The sequence below is a fragment of the Crinia signifera genome, chromosome 6, assembly GCF_055691185.1.
Source record: "Crinia signifera chromosome 6, ASM5569118v1, whole genome shotgun sequence".
NCBI classification, from domain to species: domain Eukaryota; kingdom Metazoa; phylum Chordata; class Amphibia; order Anura; family Myobatrachidae; genus Crinia; species Crinia signifera.
In genome coordinates, this window is record NC_139222.1 from 179239505 (window position 1) to 179263938 (window position 24434).

A 24434-nucleotide genomic window follows, 5' to 3' on the forward strand; every position below is an offset into this window, starting at 1 on the left:
GGTCCCAGTCCGACCCTGGTTCCATCTAATCGCTCAGGGCCGAAACTCGGGTTTCCGGCGCCCGGGGCAAGGCAGTCATTTGGTCGCCCCCCTGCCTGGGATACACACACACACCAAATGACTGCCTTGCCCCTGGCGCCGGAGGCTGAGCGACCCCCCGCGCCCACATACCTATATGCAGAGGGGTCCGGGACGGGCAGCGGCGGCTTTCACTTGTAGCAAGCTACACTATTTGCCTGGCGGCGGGAAGTGCTGACGATTTTGAGAAGACTTGCCGGACGCTGATTGGCTGAGAGAATTCAGCCAATCAGTGTCCGGAAAGTCTTTTCAAAATCTGCTTCTTGCCCAGCAAATAGCGTAGCTTGCTTCCAGCTGCCGCTATGCCCATCCCCGGACCTCCCGCTGCCCATCCCCGGACCCCCACTGCCCGGACCGGACAGCGCCCCACCCCCCAGTTTAACTGTTTACCATTCAATTGTAAGTAATATTTGTAAACAAAAACAAATTTCAGTGGGCTTTTAAATTTTAACTTTAAAAGGACATTTGTCAAATCCATACCTCCCACCTGTCCCACATACTGCAGGAACGTCCCGGTTTTAGAGGATGTTCCTGCATCCCTCCCATGGCCGGCAGTGTCCCACGGTGGGGGGGGGGGCAGTTGGGAGCCCCCCCATCACCTGGTAAATAGACGCTGTGCGCATGTGTACAGCATCTATTACCGCAAGCAGAGGGGCTTACAGATCTGCTAGCCATGCCCCCACAGCGGCAGAAAATGGGGGTGTGGCCTTGCGAAATTACGCAATTTATAGGCCCCCTTTCTGCGAGGCCACGCCCTGAATTTTTGATCGGTGCGTCTTCGGCACACAAGGATGTCCCTCCTTGGCTTCAACAAAAGTTGGAAGGTATGCAAATCTGTTCAATTGGATTAAAGTTAACATTTTCCACGTGTAATCCATGCCAAACCTGCTTCATTACTGAATTATTGTAGCAATGTCCTTCTTTATTCGTGATGTCATGTAATGGTGTTATCCCTTTAAAAATGTCCTCAGTGCTGCATGGGTGTGCCATGTCGTGTTTATAAGCAGGAAGTTAGTGAGTTCCTGACGCAGCCTGAAGTCACGGTGCAAGTGAGAGCACAGATGATAGTGCCATTCAGATTGCATTAGGAGGTAAGTAATCACATTCTCTGTATCCAGAAAGGTAAATAACAGTGTTAAAAATATAGAGAGACACCCAAATGAATTTAATATAAATAAAGCTCTATATGAAAACTGTTGATTGATATACAGTACAATTTTGCTTCTGTTTGGTATACGTTTCAGTAGTTTGAAGTTTCTGTATTACAGTCACAGACTACAGTACATGGGGTAAGGACTTTTATTTAATAAGGTACAATGGTAACATAACAATTCTAATGCAGCTGCCCCTCCGATACTGGCAGCATGATGGATGAGAGACTCCTCTTTAACTGTGACTGCCAGGTTCCCTGACAAATAAGCCCAAATAAGTCAGTCAGTGCACTTTCTAGATAACGTGGCTCCCATAGTCCGACTCCCAGGTTAAAGAGTAATAATCTGCCTAAAAGAGTAATAATCTGCCCCCTCACCCAGATATTTTCCAATATATATTGTTTTTATTAAAATGATATCTTATATTCCAAATAAGATAAACATCCATCCATTTTTTGCTATGTCATATACCTGAGGGTCCTTTAAATGTATGTTTATTTTATTTTGAAAAGCTAGAGGCCTGCTAGAGAGAGCTCCATGCAATTACTCTCTTGTCATTAACCCTTCATTGCATGATTTTATTTTTTATTTTTAATATTTTCATGCCTCTTGTGTATTGTACTGACAAGGAAAAATAATGAAAAAAAATCACAGGCAAAAAATAAAATATTTATTTAGAAAAAATGCTCTGAAGCAAATAGTCCACAATATTAAACGGTTGACTGTGAGTTTCAAGTGTTTTATAGTGAGATGTTTGGGTGAGTAACAAATTTGCAACAGTATGCACAGGGCCGACGCTACCCACTCAGCAGCTCCTGCAAAGCAGGGAGGCGCCATGCTGAAAAGGCGCTGTCTCCCTCCCTGCTCTGCTAAAACTGCCTCAGCCCTCACTGTCACTGCCTCCTGCATGCTGCCACCAGCACCTGTCTGACAGCGGGCGGCAGTATAAAGAGCTGCTCCCTGCACTGCGAGTGCACACAGCCTGCACGCCGCCTGCAGTGCCTGTCTGACAGCGGGTGGCACTATGGAGAGGCTGAGCAGCTGCGACCTGCTCCCTCTTCCTCACGGACACTTGCGCTGAGGCATGTAGCGCTGTCTGTGGAATGCCTGGATGACATGTCATGTCCGGATCCATCCCCTACCCATTGCTCCCTGCGCCTGTCAGCTGTCAATCAAATGACGAACAGGCAGCCAATCAGGAGCCTGCCCGCAAGCTTTGATAAAGCCGTTTGTGAAACGCGCGTTGGCCTGATGCACGCGCTGTCTAAATGTGTGATAACTATGCACTGTATATGAGTAAGATATGCCAGTCAAAATGAACAGCCTATAGCCAGCAGTATTATTTTACAGCAACTAATACCGCTTAGCGGGGTTTGGTGTATATACAATTGATTAACATTGTCTGAGCCCGCCAGCCACGGAGAGTGACTGGCGAGACGGAGCAGCTAATAGCATTATATAAACCATTGTCTGAAACTAAACAGACCGTAACTACTATCAGTAGGGGCTGGCGTGTGTGTATATATATCCCATTGAGACCGGTCACACGCCAGGATACCGATATACCATATGCAATCTGGGTCTGAAACTAAGCAGACCACAGATATTACCAGTTGGTTTGTGCACTAACATATCCTGCTATTTTCACGTAACCTGGGTCTGAAACCAAGCAGACAAGTAGGACTGTGCATCAGTATATCTTGCTACTTCCCGAGCCAGTCAAATTCATGACAAATGTCCTATAAGACTAAGCATCAGACAATGGACACCATTTATAACAAAAAAAAACAGTAAGCTGATATGAAAATAATTGATGTTTCCCATTTCTGTGTACCCCTAAAGAAAACCTCAAGAAAAAGGGATATAATATAAACACTGTATCCAAAGCCTGATTAAAGCATTTATGGGAAAACTGGAATAAATTGAAGGAATCTGATAACCTACACACCACCAGATTACCCATAAAATCTTTCCCACAGGATACCACAACAGTAACAGTATGATCAGTCAGCCAGTATACAGATCTGCTTTTGCGCTTGTTTTTTTTACAAGACCTGTGTGATCACATATTGATACGAACACAAATTTCACTGTGTATAGCACAAATTTCATTGTGCACAAACCGCTGCTGAATAAAGCACTGCCTGACCAAAGGAAAATTGTAATAAATTAAGGGAATCTGACAGCATACACATCATCAGATTAACCATACAATTTTCCCCAAAAGACACTCCAACAGCAACAGCGCAATCTCCTAGAACATAGATCTGGCTTTCGCGTATGCTTCTGTGTATGACCCTTGCGATCACATATTAATTTAAGCACAAACTCCATTGTGAAAAACACAAACCTGTTTGTGCACAAGCCGCCGCCGAATAAAGCAATAGCCGGCATAAGCATTTTCAAAAACCAACAGACCTATCTCTGCGTATGACCTGTGTGAACGCATATCGATACAAACACAAATTGCTGCCGACAGAAAAGCACTGATACGTGATTTAAACACCTATGAGGGAAATTGTAACCAATTTAGTGAATCTGACAGCATACACACCATCAGATTACTCATACAATCTTTCCCCAAAATTACAGCATCTGCCAATCCAAGTATCTACTAGTAGAATTGTAATAAATTAGTGGAGTCTAATAGCATCCACACCATCAGATCACCCATACAATTCCTCCCAAGGTTAACCCCCAAAAATAAACAAGCCAACAACGCACAAATTCTATTGTGCAGAACACAAATTTTATTGTGTATCAAATAGTTGCTGTATAAAGCACGGCCAGGCAGAAAGCACTGCTGATATCGCAAATAATTGCAATAGATTAGAGGAATCTGTTAGCATTCACACCATCAGATCACCCATACAATTTTCCTCAAAAAATCTTTCTCAAGGGTACCGCAAAAATAAATAAGGTATATGCAACCAATAACGCACAAATTTCATGGTGCATAGCACAAATTTTACTGTGCAAGAAACAATCATTTGAATAACGCAAGGTCCGGCAGAAAGCACTGCCGATATTCCGACGTCTGCTGCCACGATACACACTGACCAACTGAAACTTGAGAAAATAAATTGTCTAAAAACAACATAGACAGATAATCCTGTACGCAGGAACAGATATACACATAGACAGATAATCCTGTACGCAGGAACAGATATACAAATCTCACTGTGTATCACACAAATTTGCTGCATACAAGCAGGCCGGCAAAAAGTATTGCCGAGATCACGGCATCTGACACCTTGATAAAAACATCCGTTGGCAGACGACACTGCCAGAATCATAGCACTTGCTAACTCGACTTACACTAACCAATCCAATTGATAGTTAAACTAGGAAGCAGGCTGAACTGGCTCACACTTAATATATAGTCGTGACACAATAGAGGAACCTGACACAATAAACTGTCAGACTACCCACACGACTTGCAACATAGTATCAAGGAAGGAACAGTGTCATACATTGAGGGTGACATTGCCCACCAAAACAACAGGACAGTGGAAACCTCACGATAAAACCCACACAAAACAGTGACACACACACAGCGCGTGCATCATTTAAAATAATTGTTCAATGTTTTTGTAAGTCATGTATGTAGCATATATTTCACCATAACGGTTCTTTTTTACTTATACAATTAAAAGTTAAATTTTATTATACTCTTTTCTTCAGTGAGCCAGCAACAAAGACAATCCTTTTATTTTCTTGCTCTCTTTAACTTAAAACAGGAAATACAGAATTCCAGCTACTAAAGGAGCATGAGGTGGAAAGGCACCCGCCATATATGGCAGCCAATACCTGAGACAAGGCTGCATACCTTCCAACATGACCTTCTTCAGGAGGGACAGAATTATCTGGTCCTGGACTTGCTTGTTAATGTATAATTACTGTCACCTATATTGAAGCAACTTTCTTACCACTTTACCTGTTCAAAACACCTTTCTTACCACTTTACCTTCCGTGGCTCTTTAGGGAGGGAGCAGGGTTAAAATTATGCAAATCGCACCATATGCCATGATTCACATGCCTACGTGGAGGGGGTAGGTCTTAAAGAGGTTTATCTCCATCCCTCCCCGAAAATACTGATGAGCTCTCCTCTCTGGGGTATGGAAAGGACAGCGCTGCTCAAGGATCTTGGTGATGTACCACCTAGAGCAGGGGTGGCCAACCTGTGGCTCTAGAGCCGCATGCGGCTCTCCCCCTGTTAAAGTGCGGCTCCTGCTCCCACTGCTGCCCGCCGCCCACCGTCTCTGTCCCCATCACCCGCTGCCGGTTCCTCGAATCATAGCTTAAATTCTCCATTCCCCTAATAAGCTTTGTTGCTCGCCTTTGGACTTTTTCTAATTCTATTATGTCCTTTTTATAGTGTGGGGCCCAGAACTGTACTCCGTACTCTAGGTGAGGTCTCACCAATGCTTTATATAGTGGCATAATTACCCTTGAGTCCCTAGTTTCCATTCCCCTCTTAATACATGCCAGAATTTTGTTGGCCTTTTTTGTAGCTACATTACAATGGGCACTACATCCTAGTTTGCTGTCTATTTGGACTCCTAGATCCTTTTCAAGTATGGAATTACCCAGTTCCTCTCCGCTAAGGTTGTAACTTGCACACTGGTTGTGTCTCCCAAGGTGCATAACCTTACATTTATCTACATTGAACCTCATCTTCCATTTTTTTGCCCACCTTATCTAGAATTGCAAGATCATTTTGAAGCATGGTGACATCTTCTGATGTTTTGATGACTTTGCTAAGTTTTGTATCGTCCGCAAAGATGGATACATTGCTGAGTAACTCTATCCCAATATCGTTAAACAAAATGGGCCCCAAAACCGAACCCTGGGGCACTCCACTTAGTATCGGTATCATATCTGATACGGCACCATTCGCAACCACTCTTTGTTCTCTATTACATAGCCAATTCCCTACCCATCTGCAGATATTTTCACCCAATCCTAGGTTCTCCATTTTATTAATCATTCTCTTGTGTGGGACAGTATCAAATGCTTTAGCGAAATCTAGGAAAATCACATCTACAGCATTTCCATTATCGAGGTTTTTGCTAACCTCTTCATAGAACCCTAGTAGATTAGTTTGGCATGAACGATTTTTCACGAACCCATGTTGGTTAGTACTGAGTAGACGGTGATGATCTAAATATTCCTGGATACCATCCCTTAAAAATCCTTCAAATAGTTTACCCACAATTGATGTTAAACTAACGGGTCTGTAATTAGCGGGATCTTCCTTTTTTCCTTTGTTGAATATTGGCACTACCTCTGCTATTCTCCAATCTTTTGGTACTATACCTGACGATAGTGACTTGCTAAATATATAATGTAGGGGGGTAGCTAGTTCATCCCTTAATTCCATTAATACCCTCGGATGAATCCCATCTGGCCCTGGTGATTTATTTGTTTTGAGTTTGCTTAGCCTCAGTATTATTTCCTTCGGCGTGAAATCCACAATGAGATCTGGCTTATTTGTCCCGTTTGTGGTAAATGTTCGTTCCACAGTCTGCTCTCCCTTAGTAAATACTGATGAGAAGAACTCATTTAACAGTTTTGCTTTTCCCTTGTCCTCAGTAACACTTTTTCCACTAATATCAGTTAGTGGGCCTATGTTTTCCTTAAATAAACGTTTACTATTTATGTATTTAAAATGCATAGTAATGGCTTTCTTCTGGTGACTCGACCATGCAGCCCATTTTTTTCAAATGCCTCCTTATTGTGCATCTTGAAACAACCACACCACTTTAGAGTCCTGTATTTCTGCTGAAGTTATTTGTGGACTTTTCTTTGCATCCCGAACAATTTTCCTGGTGATTTTGTTTCCAAAGAATCCCTAATTTTCCACTACTTTAATTCGAGTTTGAACACTGCTGATTGGCATTCTCAATTGCTTGGATATCCCTTTCCTGTTTTATACAGTTCAATTAACTTTCTCTGCAGATCCATTGACAATTCTTTTGCTTTCCCCATGATTCAGAATCCAGACATGTCAGTGCAGCACTGGATGAAAGATGCAAGGGTCTTTCAGGAGAACAGAAACTCACTGACCTTTTATACACACACACACACACACTGATTAGGTGAGGATGAATACCTTTAGTAGCCATTCAAACCCGTTTGTCAACTTGTGTGCATTTTATCAGGCCAAAATCTCCAGGGTATGTAAACTTTTGATCAGGGTCATTTGGGTAGTTTATGTAGTCATTATGATTTTAAAAAGAGTAAATACAGTTGTTTGACAATAAATGGCTTAACCCAACCACTACCCATGAGTGAAAGAAAAGTTTGAGAGTTATCATACATATTCTCTGTCGAATGGGCAGAAAATCTCAAATTCTGCTATGTAAACTTATGAGCACAATTGTAACTGTTGGATCTTTTTTGGGCATAATTTGATGGTGGCACAAAGGAGGTGGGAGACTGGCCTTGATGGGCATACTAGGGAGTAGCGCTAAAAGAGGTGGGAAACTGGGCTTGCTGTGCATAGTGGGATGTACAGTAGGCCCAAAAGATTTTGGAGACTGGCCTAGCTTTGCATAGTGGGATGTAGGCCCAAAAGATGAGGGACACTGGGCTTGCTGTGTATACCAAACCAAATGAGGTGTGAAAACCAATGGCATAAGTTTGTCCCAGTTGCCCCGAGGTAAGATCTATATTGGTACACACACCCCCTTCCTGGACACGATCTTTGAAATGTTGCCATACTGTACATCATGGCATCCTTAACAATGCCTGTTATTTGGGCCTTTTTTTTTTCTCCTCACTTCACAGTAGCACGTGTAGTAGCTTCAGGACCTCATCATCCTTCCAGTGAGACCTGAGTAAATGAATGGCAGGCTTTTCACTAGCACTCTTCTCTGAACTGTTTTCCTCACGTGTGGCGTCTGTTCCTCTCCAAGTGCCATTTATGATGTTATCAGCAGGCATTGGGCAGCCCATCCAGGCCAATTCATGTTTTCATGAAGCCAAAAAGCAAAAAGCAAATTCCTGGGTTGCATCATTCATACTTAACCCGGGTCACCAAACCGGGAATAAAGACCCGGTGAATTGCAAAGTCGAGTAGGTGCCTTTTTATACATAACAAAATCCCAGGTTGATTCGTGTTCAATTTGGAGTATATCTGAAAGGGGTAAAAATTATACCAAAAATTTGATCTTTTATATAAGTATAGCTATTTGAATGTAAAGTTTGTCAGTCCTATTATTTCACATGACAAAATAACATTTACATCAGGGGTGGGGAACCTTTTTTCTACCGAGGGCCATTTGGAAAATTTGAAAACCCTTCGGGGGCCATATAAAAATTATCAACTTAAAAATTGCCTTGCTGTATTATTTAGCAAATATTTTTTAAATAACTCACCCTTAATGCGATGGTTGGAACTGCTTCTCTTTGCATTATACACAGGGCAGCGGCATATACATGTGGGCATTATACACACGGGAGGCAGCAGCATATACATGTGGGCATTATACACAGGGTAGCGGCATATACATGTGGGCATTATACACACTGGCAGCGGCATATAAATGTGGACATTATACACAGGGCAGCGGCATATACACATGGACATTATACACAGGGCAGCGGCATATACACGTGGACATTATACACAGGGCAGCGGCATATACACGTGGACATTATACACAGGGCAGCGGCATATACACGTAGGCATTATACACAGGGCAGCTACATATACACGTGGGCATTATACACACGGGCAGCGGCATATACACGTGGGCATTATACACACGGGCAGAGGCATATACACGTGGGCATTATACACAGGGCAGCGGCATATACACGTGGGCATTATAAACAGGGCAGCGGCATATACACGTGGGCATTATACACACGGGCAGCGGCATATACATGTGGGCATTATACACGCGGCATAAACATGTGGCCAGAGACACCAGGGCTGGCTAATTAATGCACAGCATTAATCCAGGGGTTGTCATTTACTCATAAAAAGTGGAGAAAATGGCAGTGTCACCCCCAAACAGGTTTATGTGATTATGTCTGATTATGATAATCAGACAAAATCACATAAACCTGTTTGGGTGTGAATCCAGGGGTAAATGACAACCGCTGGATCTTTCAGTCACTGGGGAATGGAGGGTGAGAGGAGCAGCATTTACCTTTAACACACTGTTTTAGTTGTGGCAGCACAGCGTGATGGCTGCTGCTGTGGCTGTTGTAGGATGCTCCCGCCCATGCACTGATCCTAAATCACGCGACCAGTCTCCCTCCGTACCGACCGCATCACGCCCGCCAATCACTGTGGACGCATCACATCCACAGCCACTGTGATTGGCAGGCGCGTGTTGTCAACATCTCCCCGCGGCAGCAGCCACCCATGTGGGCGGGCGGCTGATTAGGTAGGAACATTGCTCGGCGGGCAGCTGATTAATCAGTAATATAGGCGGGCGGGCAGCTGAATCAAGCTTAATCAGCCCACCGCCCGCCTATATTACTGATTAATCAGCCGCCCGCCCGCACAGCTATATTACTGCAGTAATATAGCCAGGCGGGCGGCTGCTTAAAGTAAACAATAAAATATGCAGCTGGACCGGTGGGCCGGACAAGCAGGGTGCGGGGGCCGTATCAGGCCCGCGAGCCGGAAGTTCCCCACCCCTTTATTTACATAATGAGATTTTAAATATTTTTTTAATTACTTTATAGGTTCTTGACATTTACAGCAATCAAGCTTTGTAGCACAGGGGAAAAACATAAAGACATGACGAGCTGCTATAAACAACAGCCATATTTTAACTTTGGAGTCATAGCAGATGTACAGTATGCTGATCGAGATGATGGACTGAGTGGCTGGAGAACCATGAGATACTACAGGCACAGTTGCATTCATCTGCAAAATGCCATTGAACACTGGAACATGGAGGATCCTCTCCCCAAGTTTGTTTTGCAACTTGGAGATATCATTGATGGTTCCAATAACAAATTTTTAACATCAGAAAAATCACTTGGCACAGTCCTAACTGAGATTAAGAATGCAAAGATGCCTTTCCACCACATCTGGGGAAATCATGAGTTCTATAACTTTTGTCGTGATCATTTAAAAGACACAAAACTAAACACAACTTGGATGCAGGACAAGCTGCAAAATAAAACGGACGCAAGCCATGAAGGAAACCCAGACACCAGTGACTATTATGCATATCACTTCAGTCCTCATGCTAAATTCCGCTTCATTCTAGTCGACACCTATGATCTAAGTATACATGGCAGATCAGAGGATAGCCCTAAGTACCAAGAATCGGTAGACTTCCTATGCAATACTTGCCACTCGAGCAGTAATGGTATGTACACATGTTAGAAGTACCGTAAGTATCGGAAAAAATGCATATTATTTGCATAATTTGATTCAGTTGAATTCTGTTTCAATTTAGTACCGAAAGACACGGTTTCTGATGTATGCACGTGTGAAAGCCACAGCCCACATGTGTCACGATGCTGTTGTGGCTCCGCTCACAGGGCCTGATTCATCATAGATGATGAGAGAATTTACAAACTAGCAATAATCGAATGACTGCTTTTGCGGAGAGGCAATTAGCAAATAAATATGCTTAAGCATAGAAGTCGCAGAGAACCCAAAATTTGACAGGAAGTCAGGAATTAGGGGTGGAAGCATGGCATTTTCTGGGTGTGTTTATGAAGTCAGCGATGACCACTTCCAGCCTGGTTCTTGCGCAAACTAGTGGAAGCCCTAGACTGGCACAAATGGTAAAAAAAAATTTAATGGTTCAGTTTCTGTGAATGGATCTGCGAATTTGGAATTTATTAGCAATTGTGCAAAAGGCGTTTGTACTTTCTGTCTGAGTGGCGGCTTTCTGCTCGCAGAAGACTGCATTTTTTCGAATTGACAATTCATGCTGCAAAGGGCCCACAGTGCGGTGCAAGCTGCAGATTTAGGCATATAGGCCCTTATTCTGATTGAGTCGGATGGCTGCGTGTGTGGATGGACGGCCGATGTTTTGTGTTTGCGCATGTGCAATGGCGTTTCTGCGCATGTGCGTGAATTGCGTGCAAAAAACGATCGGTAGGAAACCATCCGAGCAGGGGGTGGAGAGGGGCGTGAAGGGCTGTTTGGGCTCATTACCATATGGTACCCGCAGATGTTCACATGAAACATCCACTCGCGGTCCATTCGCTCGGTGTCTTACTGCATTTGGATGGCGTGATTGATCCATACGATAGGCGGGGCAAAGAACACTCGGTGCCTGTCCCAAATACGCATCCTTCCGATTCAACCAGAATAAGGCCCACAGAGTGGTGACGGGTTTTTTTTCAAACAGATATGTATCCGCACCATTTTTGGTCCATGCTAAAGCCAGAGACTGCATCCTCAGACTTGGATTCACAGTTAAGGTGGGGTGAGCTTTCTCAACAACCATATGCTTGCTGAGATGTCCGATGGTTGTGACATTTGCCCAATGCTGTAGCTTTAGACACAAGCAGCAGAGCTGAGAAACTGCCAGTGGGCATCTTTTTATTGAAGATGTCTCCTGCAACACTTGAATATCTTCGATTAAAGACATTGCCCTGCGCTGATTTGCACCCACTGTGTGGGGATCATTAGGTCGACCACAGGAAGGTCGACGTGTATTAGGTTGACCACTGAAGATAAACAGGCCTTAGGTTGAGACACTCTAAAGGTTGAGTAACAGGGAAGGGGGGGGGGGGGGAATAGGAAAAGCTGTGCACTAGCTGTTACGTATAATGCATAAATAGATAACACGATAATAATTGTCTAAGAGTATTAGTGGACTCTGACTCACATGGCGGTGCTCACCTGAGAGTCTTTATATGTAAAAATAGGCTTTATTGGAAGAGAGAAAGAAGGTATGTCCTTGTCGGGTGCACCTATGAGGTCCTTAAATAAAGTAAAATTTAACTTTTATTAAATGATTACTGAAACTAAGCGAAATATGACAAACACACATGTAACATTGAAACGTGAATACAAGGGGAAGGGTAGGTGTGTTTATTAAAATTGGTGGCCTGCTCAATTCGCACTATTGTTATTACACCGGTTTGTCTTAGGTTTCAAATATATCTGTACATCAGGACAATAAATTTGTCTCAAAATTCACGTATATATGTGCTCCTTGAAATAAATTTGTGGATTGGTACCGTGTCTGTTTATTTGCTCTTAAAAGAGGTTATGTCAGTGGCCTTGCAGTGGATGAAACATAAACGTCAAACATCACACAAGGCCACTGACATAACCTCTTTTAAGAGCAAATAAACAGACACGGTACCAATCCACAAATTTATTTCAAGGAGCACATATATACGTGAATTTTGAGACAAATTTATTGTCCTGATGTACAGATATATTTGAAACCTAAGACAAACCTGTGTAATAACAATAGTGCGAATTGAGCAGGCCACCAATTTTAATAAACACACCTACCCTTCCCCTTGTATTCACGTTTCAATGTTACATGTGTGTTTGTCATATTTCGCTTAGTTTCAGTAATCATTTAATAAAAGTTAAATTTTACTTTATTTAAGGACCTCATAGGTGCACCCGACAAGGACATACCTTCTTTCTCTCTTCCAATAAAGCTTATTACTTTTTGTCTAGAGGTCGCACACCTCCCGCAGTAAACCAATATACTCTAGGCTTACGCCATTTTGGTTATCATTTAGGGGGGTCCTATTTTCCTCAATAATGCAATGAGGATCCTTTGCGGATGACCATCCCTTCTTTTTGTTGCTATGTAAAAATATTGAAAGAAAAGCACTCTCTTTTTCTGGGAACACTCTTTAGTATATAAAATTTTACTTTTATTCAATATGTGTTAAAAAAAAGCTGGAAAGCTGTTCCAGACAGTAGGACACACGTATAAATTCATAAACGTAACATACACAGTATTGGGAACACTTTCCCCTCAATTAGTAATGGCAATTAAGTTAAATGCCAACATCATTGGAAGCCAGCGTAAGCACGTCAATAAATCAAATACAGGATTTCCTAAGGATATGAATCCAATATTGTATCTCCTGATATTAGACATGCAGTGAGTCACCCTCTATTAATTCCTAGAATCAATTTCTAGAAAAAAAAAGTTTTACATTGACTGCTTGGAAACTTAGCCACATATTTAAGAATTGTATTAAGTAAACAATTAAGTACCAGTATATGGTCAGCTGATAGGATTATATGTCTAGTTGGTGTGTACTGGTATGTATAATGTACAGGTACACCTTGGTTAGAGAATAAGAAAGCTGTGGCAGGTCACCTACCAGTGTGTAAGGCAGCTGCTTTTACCCCAGCGCTTCACCCTGGATTAGCGGTTGTCCTATAGGTGGGCATTGATGGGGAAGTGAGCGTGGCTCAATTATCCACTGTGTTTATGGTGGACCTAGGGCATATCTGCTTTCCTAGTCTCCCACACCTTGGTTCCTGTTTGTAGGCCTACAGTTGCAGGAATTTTGTTTGTGTGGGTTCCAATAGGATGAGAGTATCCAGAAGGTGAGTATAGGTAACTAGGGGGCAGATGTATTAAGACTAGGGATGTGCACCGGCCACTTTTCGTGTTTTGGTTTCTGATTACCTTGAGGTTTTGGGTTGTAATGGGTTTTGCCAAAACATCTCCTAAAAGTTTTGTGTTTGGATTTTTTTTTTTTTTAAAGCTGCTAAAATCGCAGAATTGTGTTTTTGTTTTTTTGCTCCTACGCTATATTAACCTCAATAACATTAATTTCCACTCAATTCCAGTCTATTCTTAACACCTCACACCCCACAATATTGTTTTTAGGTCAAAAGGTTGCACCGAGGTAGCTGGATAACTATGCTAAGCCACACAAGTGTGCGGCACAAACACGTGGCTCATGTAAGAGTGGCACTGCAGCGGTAGATACGGCAGTACTAGGCACCAGACAGGTAGATACGTCAGCAATACTAGTATATGTGCACCAGCAGAATTTATAATTAATTTTATTATTAGGTACTGCTTGGCACTCAGTGGCACACGTCAGTGCACCAGCAGCATGGAATTATTTTTTACAGTCCCACACAGCACAAGTATTATTTTTTTTATTAAATTATATATAGTAGCCTAGTATGTAGTTGTACTACTAGGTAGGTACACTTAGGCAGTAACACTGCCAGTGGCAACAGTGGACTGAGTAAATAATACTGGCAACCTCTATTCACAGTGTTCAGTGCAGACAGCATCAGTGGACTATATATAATTAAGTATTAATAATATAGCAGCCTAGTAGGTAGAGAAACTAAGCTACTAGGTAGGTAGACAGTAGCACTGCCAGTGGTCACCACAAAAGGTAGTTACACAGCACCAGTAGCATACTATTATGCACCAGCAGAATTTATACTAATTCATTTTATTATTAGGTACTGCTTGGCAGTGGCACACGTCAGTGCACCAGCAGCATGGAATTATTTTTTACAGTAACATGCAGCACAGGTATTATTTTTTTATTAAATTATATATAGCAGCCTAGTATGTACTAGGTAGGTACACTTAGGCAGTAGCACTGCCAGTGGCAACAGTGGACTGAGTAACTAAATAATACTGGCAGATTCAGTGCAGGCAGCACCAGTGGACTATATATAATATAATTAATTATTAATATAATATATAATATTACAGCACAGCACCAGAGTTAGGCCCCAGCACAGAGGAGACAGTAGTACTACAAGTACACAGTTAGACTGTCCTCCTTGCTAGGGTGATCCCACCCTAAGCAGAGAGGAGAACAGAGTACAGAGCAGCACTGAGAGAGACAGCCCCAGCAAATAAAATATTGCGTTCAAGGTCACGCTCAAGTTTAAGCCCCAGCAGCAGCACCAACACACCCTCTCCCAACCCACTACTAGACTGGAGTGAAGATGGCGGGCGCAGAAGCCGCTATTTAAAGCCTCGCGAAATCCAGTGCCGGGTGATGACGTTCTGCCCCCGCGGACGGACCCGAGTCAGGCGGGAATCTCCAAGTGCTGCTCGGAACCGGGCTCGGAATGATAACGTCCGTGGGGGCTCGGATCTCTGGAATCCGAGTCTGCACATCTCTAATTAGGACTTAACAAGAGATAAATACAAGGGTGATAAAGAGAGATAAACGTCCAGCCAATCAGCTCCTTACTGACTTTTTTCAAACACAGCCTGTACCATGGCAGTTAGAAGCTGATTGGCTGGATGTTTATCTATCTTTATCACCCTTGTATTTATCTCTTGAAGGATAAATACAGCTGCCCCATGGTGTGTTAGATATTGGGTGACAGATATATTGAGGGTATATGCTGCTGCTTCCCACATATTAATATAATATTGGTGGGAGTGAGTGAGTTATATCCCTCTCACCCTGTATCACCCAAGAAAAAGAATATAGTTTTTTATTTGAAGATGTAATTATTGATCTAGCCACCAGAGGGCCACTTGGCCTTAGTGGGGTGCCCAGAAAAAAAGAAAAGTTAATAAATACAAGATAAGCAGAGCAGGTTCCAGGCTCAGCCTAAGTACATACCAAACAATAAATGATCCACTATGTATATTTAACACTACTCACCAGTGAATGCCAACCCCCCCCCCCCCCCTTTTCCTAATATATACAGTATTACTTACTAACGAAGAATAAGCTCTGAGTTACATACAAACAACCAAGCTTTGGGCTCTGCAGTGGATAACATTACTACATTATTTTTAAAATGGTTATATGTAAGGTGATGATGCTGTAGCAAAAAAAAAAGAGTGAAAATATAAAGAAAAATAACACAACCATGCATCTCATTGTACAGTGCTGGGCAGAATCATAGATTACAGTATGTCTATGGTAAATATTTGGATCAATTAATTTTGCTAAGAAAGCATAATCGGGCAGATGTATTAAGCCTTAACAAGAGATAAATGCAAGGGTGATAAGGAGAGATAAACATCCAGCCAATCAGCTCCTTACTGACTTTTTTCAAACACAGCCTGTAACATGGCAGTTAGCAGGTGATTGGCTGGACGTTTATCTCTCCTTATCACCCTTGGATTTATCTCTTGTTAAAGCTTAATACATCTGCCCCATTGTTTATTGTCAATGGGCATACTTCTAAAGCATAATACTACTACTAATAACTTTAATATGTATTATTACTATTATTACACTATTTGTATCTCATTACAGGGAGGGAAAATATATAATTTAATTAGGGTTAGAACACATATTTTAGGTCTTGATCTTTTGCTTAGTCTTTAAGTACAGTAGCAATCGGAGAACTTTGTAGCCAATCATGCCTTTTATAATACTCACTGCTGCACAGAGTATTTCAGGAACTGAATGTTTTTGTTTGAGTAAGTATATCCACTTGTGATTGTATTAAGGTGACCATACACGGTGCGATGATCGCACCAGTTATGGGCTGGATCGCATCGCAATGCATGCGTTGTGCATGCGATTTGCCTTTGCGATTCGAGAACAGTACAAAAAGTATAAGCGTGCATCGCACGGCGCAAACACACCATGTATGAGCACCTTTAGTGATGAGAGTGACCAAGCATTAATGTGAGGAGGAAAATAGAGGGAAGCTGGAGCACGGACAAAGATATATAGTGCAGTCAGACCAACCAGCAGCACAGAGAAAAGAGGTACCATACGCCCCTTCAAAGGGAATAGCGTCTCCTCTTCCCCAAATAGGGATATTCTTAATCACACTGATTAGCCAAGGTATTCATATACTCCAGAAAACACTCAGTGGAACATATGGAAACACAATGGAACCGTTCCATTGTAATACTGTATTTAATACTGACAACAAATATATGGAACGAACTGGGTATACATAAACACACTTTTTAAAAACAGGTCGCCGCACAGGGGAATTTCAAACAATTACCGGAACTGGTGGAGAACTTGTTGGAAGGAAGTTCTCAATATGCGCTATTAATGAAAGTCTCGGAATCTCTCACATCAGGCACAGTCCAAAGGTCCAGGTAAAAGGTTTCCCCAGATAAGCGTCCGCAAATGGGACCAACGCGTTTCGACCGTTTACTACGGTCTTTTTCAAGGATGGCTGTAGTTGTGTGGAGGATCTTTATTTAAGAAGGTGACTGTCCAATCCCGATTAAGCGCCATTTCGCGCCACAATCAGCAGCATGTTATTGGGAATGCTGTGCGATTGATTCTTCCGCCCCACTTCCGGTGCCACACATACTGTACTAGCATTTTGGAACATACCAATGAATTAAAAGTACCTAATTTCTGCTCCATGTAGGCTCTGACGAACGTCACATGCAGGAGTTTAATGGAGGAATAAGCAAAAAGCAGCTGGCGTGGCTGGACCGTGTCCTTACATACTCTGACAATAATAACGAGAAAGTAATAATTGCTGGTAAGTGCTTACATTAAATTGAATTTGCAACTAACTGCCAAGCACATGTCAAAGTGCAGCCTCAATTATTTCAAATAGAACAATCTGGAACTGACCCTGTGGTTTGGTACTTGCACCAAGCAGCAACCATCCGCCCATGTTATAAATATAAAGTGTATACAATAATAAGAGGAATTTGGTACCTACCGGTAATTCCATTTCTCTGAATCCGCAGGGGACACTGGCGTTCATGCTGGGTAATAGAGGTGGATCGGAACTGGCACACTGTAACTTTAAGCAGCTGGCTCCTCCCCTCTAGTACCCACAATCCCCAGTTAGAAAAATTGGAACGAGAGGAAGGACACCAGACTTGCCACTAAACAAATAACAACATATTTACAATATATATATACAGACAACAAGAACTGTACACACATGACAACATTGACCGGCAGGCGACCAGAGTAGGGAGGGAGGCCAGTGTCCCCTGCGGATTCAGAGAAATGAAATTACCGGTAGGTACCAAATTCCTCTTTTCTCTATCATCCGGCAGGGGACACTGGCGTTCACGTTGGGGAGCTTCCAAAGATTCCCCCTTGGGCGGGAGAACTCGGAGGAGCCTGCAAAACCAAACGACCAAAATCCGCCGCTGAAGAGGCGAACGTGTCGAACCTATAAAACCTAATGAAGGTGTGAGTGGACGACCATGTAGCCGCCCTACATAGTTGAACTGAAGACGCGCCTCGTCGCGCCGCCCACGAAGTGCCCACCGACCGGGTGGAGTGAGCTGTGATAGAGGAGGGCGGGGCCCTACCCTCTGCCAAATAGGCCTGCCTAATAGTGAGCTTGATCCAGCGAGCTATAGTCTGCTTTGAGGCCGGCCAACCCCGTTTGAGGGCATCGTACAGGACAAATAGACCATCTGATTTCCTCAAAGACGCCGTTCTGGACACATAAACTCGTAAGGCTCGGACCACATCAAGGGAGGCCGATTGCGGGTCGGAATCAGTAAAGGCAGGGATGACAATCGGTTGATTCACGTGGAATGAAGAAACCACCTTCGGTAGGAAGGAGGCCCTTGTACGAAGCTCCGCCCTGTCCGAATGGAAAATAAGAAAAGGCGCCCGGCAAGACAGAGCACCCAACTCTGAGACTCTCCTTGCCGAGGCCAGAGCCAACAGCATAACTGTCTTCCATGTCAGGAATTTTAAGTCTACCCGCTCCAAGGGTTCAAAAGTATCGGACTGTAGAAATCGCAGAACTAAAGGAAGATCCCACGGCGGTGTAGGAGGGACGAAGGGGGGCTGGACCCTGGCCACCCCCTGCAAAAACGTCCTGATTTCTGGCAGTGAAGCCAACTTCTTCTGAAACAGGATGGACAGTGAAGAAACCTGCACCTTCAGGGAAGCTAGACGAAGTCCTGATTCCAACCCCGATTGCAGAAATCGAAGTAGCCTAGGTAGATGAAAACTTCTGAACGGATACCCCCGAGCGGAACACCAAGTGGAATATGCTCGCCATATCCGATGATAATGCTTAGCAGAAACCGGCTTACGGGCCGCCATCATCGTAGGGATTACCGAGGCTGGTATACCCTTCCTTCTTAAGATGTCTTCTTCAATAGCCACGCCGTTAAACGGAGTGGCTTCAGCGCCGGATGCAGAAACGGTCCCTGCTGGAGGAGATCCGGCCTGTCTGGGAGTGTCCAAGGCTGGTCTATGAGCAGGGACTGAATCTCGGCGAACCAAGTGCGTCTGGGCCAGAACGGGGCAATCAACACGGCTCGGACCCCTTCCCTTCTTATCTTCTTGAGAACCCTTCCTAGAAGCGGAATTGGAGGGAACAGGTAGACGAAGTGGAAGGGCCACCGAACCTCCAGAGCGTCCACTGCCCAAGCTCCGGCGTCCCTCGTTCGTGAGACGTAACGGGGAAGCTGGTGGTTCTGCCTGGAGGCCATGAGGTCTATCTGAGGCAGACCCCATCTCCTGACTAGCTCTTGAAACACGTCGGGATGCAGAGACCATTCCCCCAGATGGAACCTCTGCCTGCTCAGAAAGGTATACTGCAGACAGAATCACTTTGTGTCTCTCTGCCCAGTCTAAGATCCTTGCGGCCTCCTTCATGGCGCCCCTGCTTTTGGTGCCTCCTTGTCTGTTGAGGTACGCAACAGCCGTCGCGTTGTCCGACTGGACCTTGACTGTCTTTCCCTGAACAATGTCTGGAACAGCTAGTAGAGCATTGTGAATCGCCCTGAGCTCCAGCACGTTTATGGGCAGACATGCTTCCCACCGATTCCAGAGACCTTGCAGTCGACGATCTAGGATGACCGCGCCCCAACCTGTGAGACTGGCGTCTGTTGTCAGAACTATCCAGTCCCATATGGCGAATCGACGGCCCTGTGTCAAATTCTGTCTGTGTAGCCACCACAGCAGTGACGACCTTGCTCGACTGGATAGCTGTACCCTCCGGTGGATGAACAGGTGAGAGCATGACCATTGACGAAGCAAGTCCAACTGTAGGGTTCGAGAGCGGAACCTCCCGAACTGAGGCCCCGGGGAAAGCTGCCACCATCTTTCCTATTAGGCGAATGCACAGCAGGATCTGAACTCTCTTGTGGAGTAGAATCTGACGCACCAACATCCGGATTGAGGCGATCTTGTCCTCTGGCAGAAATATTCTCTGTACCCTGGTATCCAGCAACAGGCCCAGGAATTGTAGGCGTTGGGACGGTACCAACGAGGACTTTGGATAGTTCATTATCCACCCGTGCTGCGTCAGGAACAGAATTGTTCTGTGAGCATGCTCCTGCAGAATCGAAAGGGATGGTGCCTTTATCAGTAGGTCGTCCAAGTAAGGCACGATATTGATGCCCTGAAGCCTCAGACAAGCTAGCAGGACCGACAACAGCTTCGTAAAAACGCGAGGGGCTGAGGACAGCCCGAACGGAAGGGCGCGGAACTGGAAATGCTCCTGTCCAACAGCGAACCTGAGAAAAGATTGATGGTGACTCCATATTGGGACGTGGAGATACGCATCCTTTATGTCTAAGGAGAGTAAGAACTCCTGAGGCTCCAGAGAGGCTATGACAGAGTGTACCGACTCCATCTTGAAAGGATGGTACTGGACGTACAAATTTAGTGCCTTGAGGTTTAAAATGGGTCTTGCGGATCCATCTTGCTTGGGAACCGTAAACAGATTTGAGAACCTCTTTCCCTCTTCTCGAAAGGCATCGGCATAATCACTCTGGATTTCAAAAGCTTCTCCATTGCCCCTTGCAACTGTACTCTTTTCTCCTGCTCGCGTGGCAGAGCAGTTGTGAAAAATCTTGAAGGTGGAAGACCCACAAACTGAATCTTGTATCCGTCTGAGATGAGCAGACGGACCCAAGGATCCGACGTGGTGGCAAGCCACTGCTGTCGAAACTCCAGAAGATGGGCCCCAACCTGGGAGTCCCCCAGCATGGCTGGAGGATAGTCACGCTGCTGGCTTATCCTGGGGCTTGGGCTGCTGGGCCCTGGCCGCAGGCTGTCCTCTTGTCTTTCCACGAGACCCACGAAAGGAAGAGGTAGAGCCTCTTCCCCTGCCGCGAAAGGACTGCTGCGGCCGAAAGGAATTGAACGAGGGCCCCGCGTACTGGCGTCTCGCTGGTGGAGGAGCAGATGGCAGGAAAGCCGACTTACCCCCTGTGGCCTGGGAAATCCATTTATCCAGCTCCGGGCTGAACAGCATGTCTCCAGTAAACGGCAAGGCTTCTACCGCCTTCTTTGACTCCATGTCCGCTTGCCAGGACCGCAACCACAGAGCTCTCCTGGCAGCGATAGAGTTAGCCGATACCCTGGTAGCAACCGTAGTGATATCTTTGGACGCGTCTGTAAGAAAATCCGCCGACTCGCGGATATGTTCCGCCAGCACCCTCAGTTCCTGGCGGGGAACACCCCCATCCAGACCCTGGATTAGCTGGTCAGCCCATTTGGAAATGGCCTTACTTACCCAGGCTGACACCACCGCTGGTCGCAGCTGGGTTCCTGCTGCCACATAGATGGCCTTAAGTGTATTCTCCAGCTTCCTATCCGTAGGATCCTTTAAGGAAGTAGCTCCCGGAACCGGTAGGGTAGTCTTCTTGGACAACCTCGAAAAGGAGGCGTCCACAGGAGGAGGCGTCACCCACTGCGCAAGCGCAGACGGTTGAAACGGGTATAACGAAAGAAACTTCTTCGGAACCTGGAAACGTTTATCCGGGTTTTGCCATGCCGAATTTAGTTGCTCCTGTTTAGGAAAAGGAAAAACCACCAGCTGCTTAGGACGTACCTCAAACAGCTCTAAATCCTGGGACACGGGTTCCGGCTCCTCAGGGAAATTAAGGACCCGCCTTACAGCAACTATAAGCGCCTGCACCCCTGCCGGGGCTTGCTCGGGCTCAGCTGCAGGTTGGACCTGGTCATCATCCAGGTCCGGATCCAAATCGTCTGCTAGAAACTCCTGTTCCTCCGCGGAATCATCAGAGTCCTGCAGGAGCAACGGCCGCTTTGGTCGCCTCTGCTGAAGAGAAGGGACAGACATAGAAGTAACAAACGAATCCATGGATCTAGTTAGAGAAGAGACCCAGGCTGGTTGAGCCACTCTGGATTCAGCCAGTTCAGAGGAAAGCTGAGACATGGCCCCCACCAATGAGGATGCCCATGCAGGAGGAGCATTAGAGACCTCAGAAGGACCCTGTGACATACCCCTACATGTCTCACAAGTAGTAGCTTTTCCATCAGCAGAGGACTGTGAAAACTTTGCACCACAAGAGATGCATATAAAGGCTTTCTGAGAAGCCTTAGTGGACGCCTTGCCAGTCATGTTTTCCAGAAGCACTTACACACAGATAAGACAGGAGGGGTGTAAGGACCCAGGGACTGTAGGCACCAGAGGGAAGACTAAGCCTCCTTGTTAGCAATAAACCCTCCCCCCACACAGAGCTAGAACGCCCAACAGAGGGGAATGAAAGGGTTAAAGTCCCACTGCTGTATACACCTAAAAGGAGAGAGGTGACAAGCAGAAACAGTGTCTCAGAATAGAGCTATACACAGCAATATTCTACACCCGCATAACTTCTAAAGCGCTGCCCAAGTCCCCCTCACCCGCGGCATTACATCTAAAATGGCGCCCGCCGTGTGCGGTACCGCGCCTGAGTAGCCCCTCACACAGCGTTACACCACTTGTTTCTCGCTCCCCGCCGTGCTGAGCCTCCCGGCCAGCAAGGGATAATCCCACTGCACTTGCCTGGAGACGCGATAACGGGGGTGACACACGGCGCACTGCAGGGACACAAACAGAACGCCCCGCTGAAGGGGTACTCACAATTAGGTGACTCTCTCCTGGGGCTCCCCGGCGTCACAGGCAGGCAGATGGTGTCTGACGGTCCCTTTGGTGGGGGACCGCAGGAACACAAGCAGGCTGGCAGGCGTCTTTTGGTGAGACCCTGACAGTCAGTGCTGGCTGAACCAGCGCGCCAAAGCTCCCTAGCAGGGATAATGAAGCACCCAGTTATCTGGGGATAAATTCCCTAGCAGGGAATAGGAAAGAAATAATGCCAAAAGAGATGTGTTAGAGGAGTAAACTCCTGCGTGGCCAGCTCCCTCTGCACAATTTTTCTAACTGGGGATTGTGGGTACTAGAGGGGAGGAGCCAGCTGCTTAAAGTTATAGTGTGCCAGTTCCCAGCCATCCACCTCTATTACCCAGCGTGAACGCCAGTGTCCCCTGCCGGATGATAGAGAAATAGTACGTATCTATTTCAGAACACCATTACATGAATACGATTTTAAAAATAAGTGTTTAATGAAGTGTTCATTTTATTTGCAAAGCAATTACATTGTGTTGTTGGTAAAATATCATTACAGGCCACATTCCTATCCACCCGGCAGCTAAACCCAGTACCTGTTTGGCATGGAACTATGAAGATATACTCAAAATAATTCAGTCACACGAGTGTGTGGTGTGTTATCTTGCCGGACATGACCACAGTGGGGGATACTACCTAGACTCCTATGGGATACACCATATCACGATGGAAGGGGTCATTGAGTCACCGCCTGGCACCAATGCATTTGGGACGGTCAGTGTGTATGAAGATGGTATGCTCCTTAGAGGAAGAGGCAGAGTGAGGGAGAGGCTCCTCCCATACAGAAAGCATACTAAATGCAGGCCTGATTGCTTTAAATGTTCTTGCACCTCTGCCACAGGGGAAGAAAGATAAGAGCTCTGAAAACATACTGTTCTGATGTGTTGAAGTTTCAATCACACATCTCTTACTCCATTGGTGGGTGACTGCAGCTTGCTGAATATTGAAAAAAAAAATTGCAAACACTACAAATAGCAGATATCTGCCATATCCATTTATTTTTAGAAAGTGTATTTGAGCAGGTGTCAACCTGAAAATCACTTCCAGTAACTTATGGTTATTTCATACATGCAGTGGCGTAACTATGAATTGGGCGCCCCCCCCACCCTTAATGGGGGGCACCCCCCGCCCGCAGCCTTACCTGTCTTGCTGGTCCCGTCCCGGCTCCCTTGCTGGCTTCATTCTTCTGCTAGTGAGACGGACCAACACAAAATGTCCGCCCCCATACAGCAGACAGTTTCAGAGAACTGTCTGCTATATGGGGCGGACATTTTATTGTGGTCCGTCTCACTAGCAGAAGAATGAAGCCAGCAAGGGAGCCGGGACGGGACCAGCAAGACAGGTAAGGCTGCGGGCGGCGGATTGGCGGGCGGCAGATGGGCGGACGGGAGGGGGCTAACTATAGCACCACAGCCCCCTGGCGCCCACACATGCACAGCGCCCCCCCGTGGCCGCGG

General features: G+C 45.3%; 1 protein-coding gene across 1 annotated transcript; it reads left to right on the forward strand.

Moving 5' to 3' along the window:
* Window positions 1-1056: 1056 nt before the first annotated feature.
* LOC146008714 (manganese-dependent ADP-ribose/CDP-alcohol diphosphatase-like) lies at window positions 1057-24163 on the forward strand. Its single transcript, XM_083148305.1, has 4 exons — window positions 1057-1169; window positions 9936-10570; window positions 17497-17613; window positions 23477-24163. Exons 2-4 carry the CDS (start codon window positions 9991-9993, stop codon window positions 23830-23832), a joined length of 1053 nt encoding a protein of 350 aa, XP_083004431.1. The 5' UTR covers window positions 1057-1169; window positions 9936-9990; the 3' UTR covers window positions 23833-24163.
* The last annotated feature ends 271 nt before the right edge of the window (window positions 24164-24434 follow it).

Bases quoted from the DNA above. Each gene is read 5' to 3' on its own strand.
- LOC146008714 (XM_083148305.1), top strand. From the start codon at position 9,991: ATGACGAGCTGCTATAAACAACAGCCATATTTTAACTTTGGAGTCATA. The intron at 10,571-17,496 runs GTATGTACACAT...TGCTCCATGTAG, and splicing joins TTGCCACTCGAGCAGTAATG to GCTCTGACGAACGTCACATG. The intron at 17,614-23,476 runs GTAAGTGCTTAC...ATATCATTACAG, and splicing joins CGAGAAAGTAATAATTGCTG to GCCACATTCCTATCCACCCG.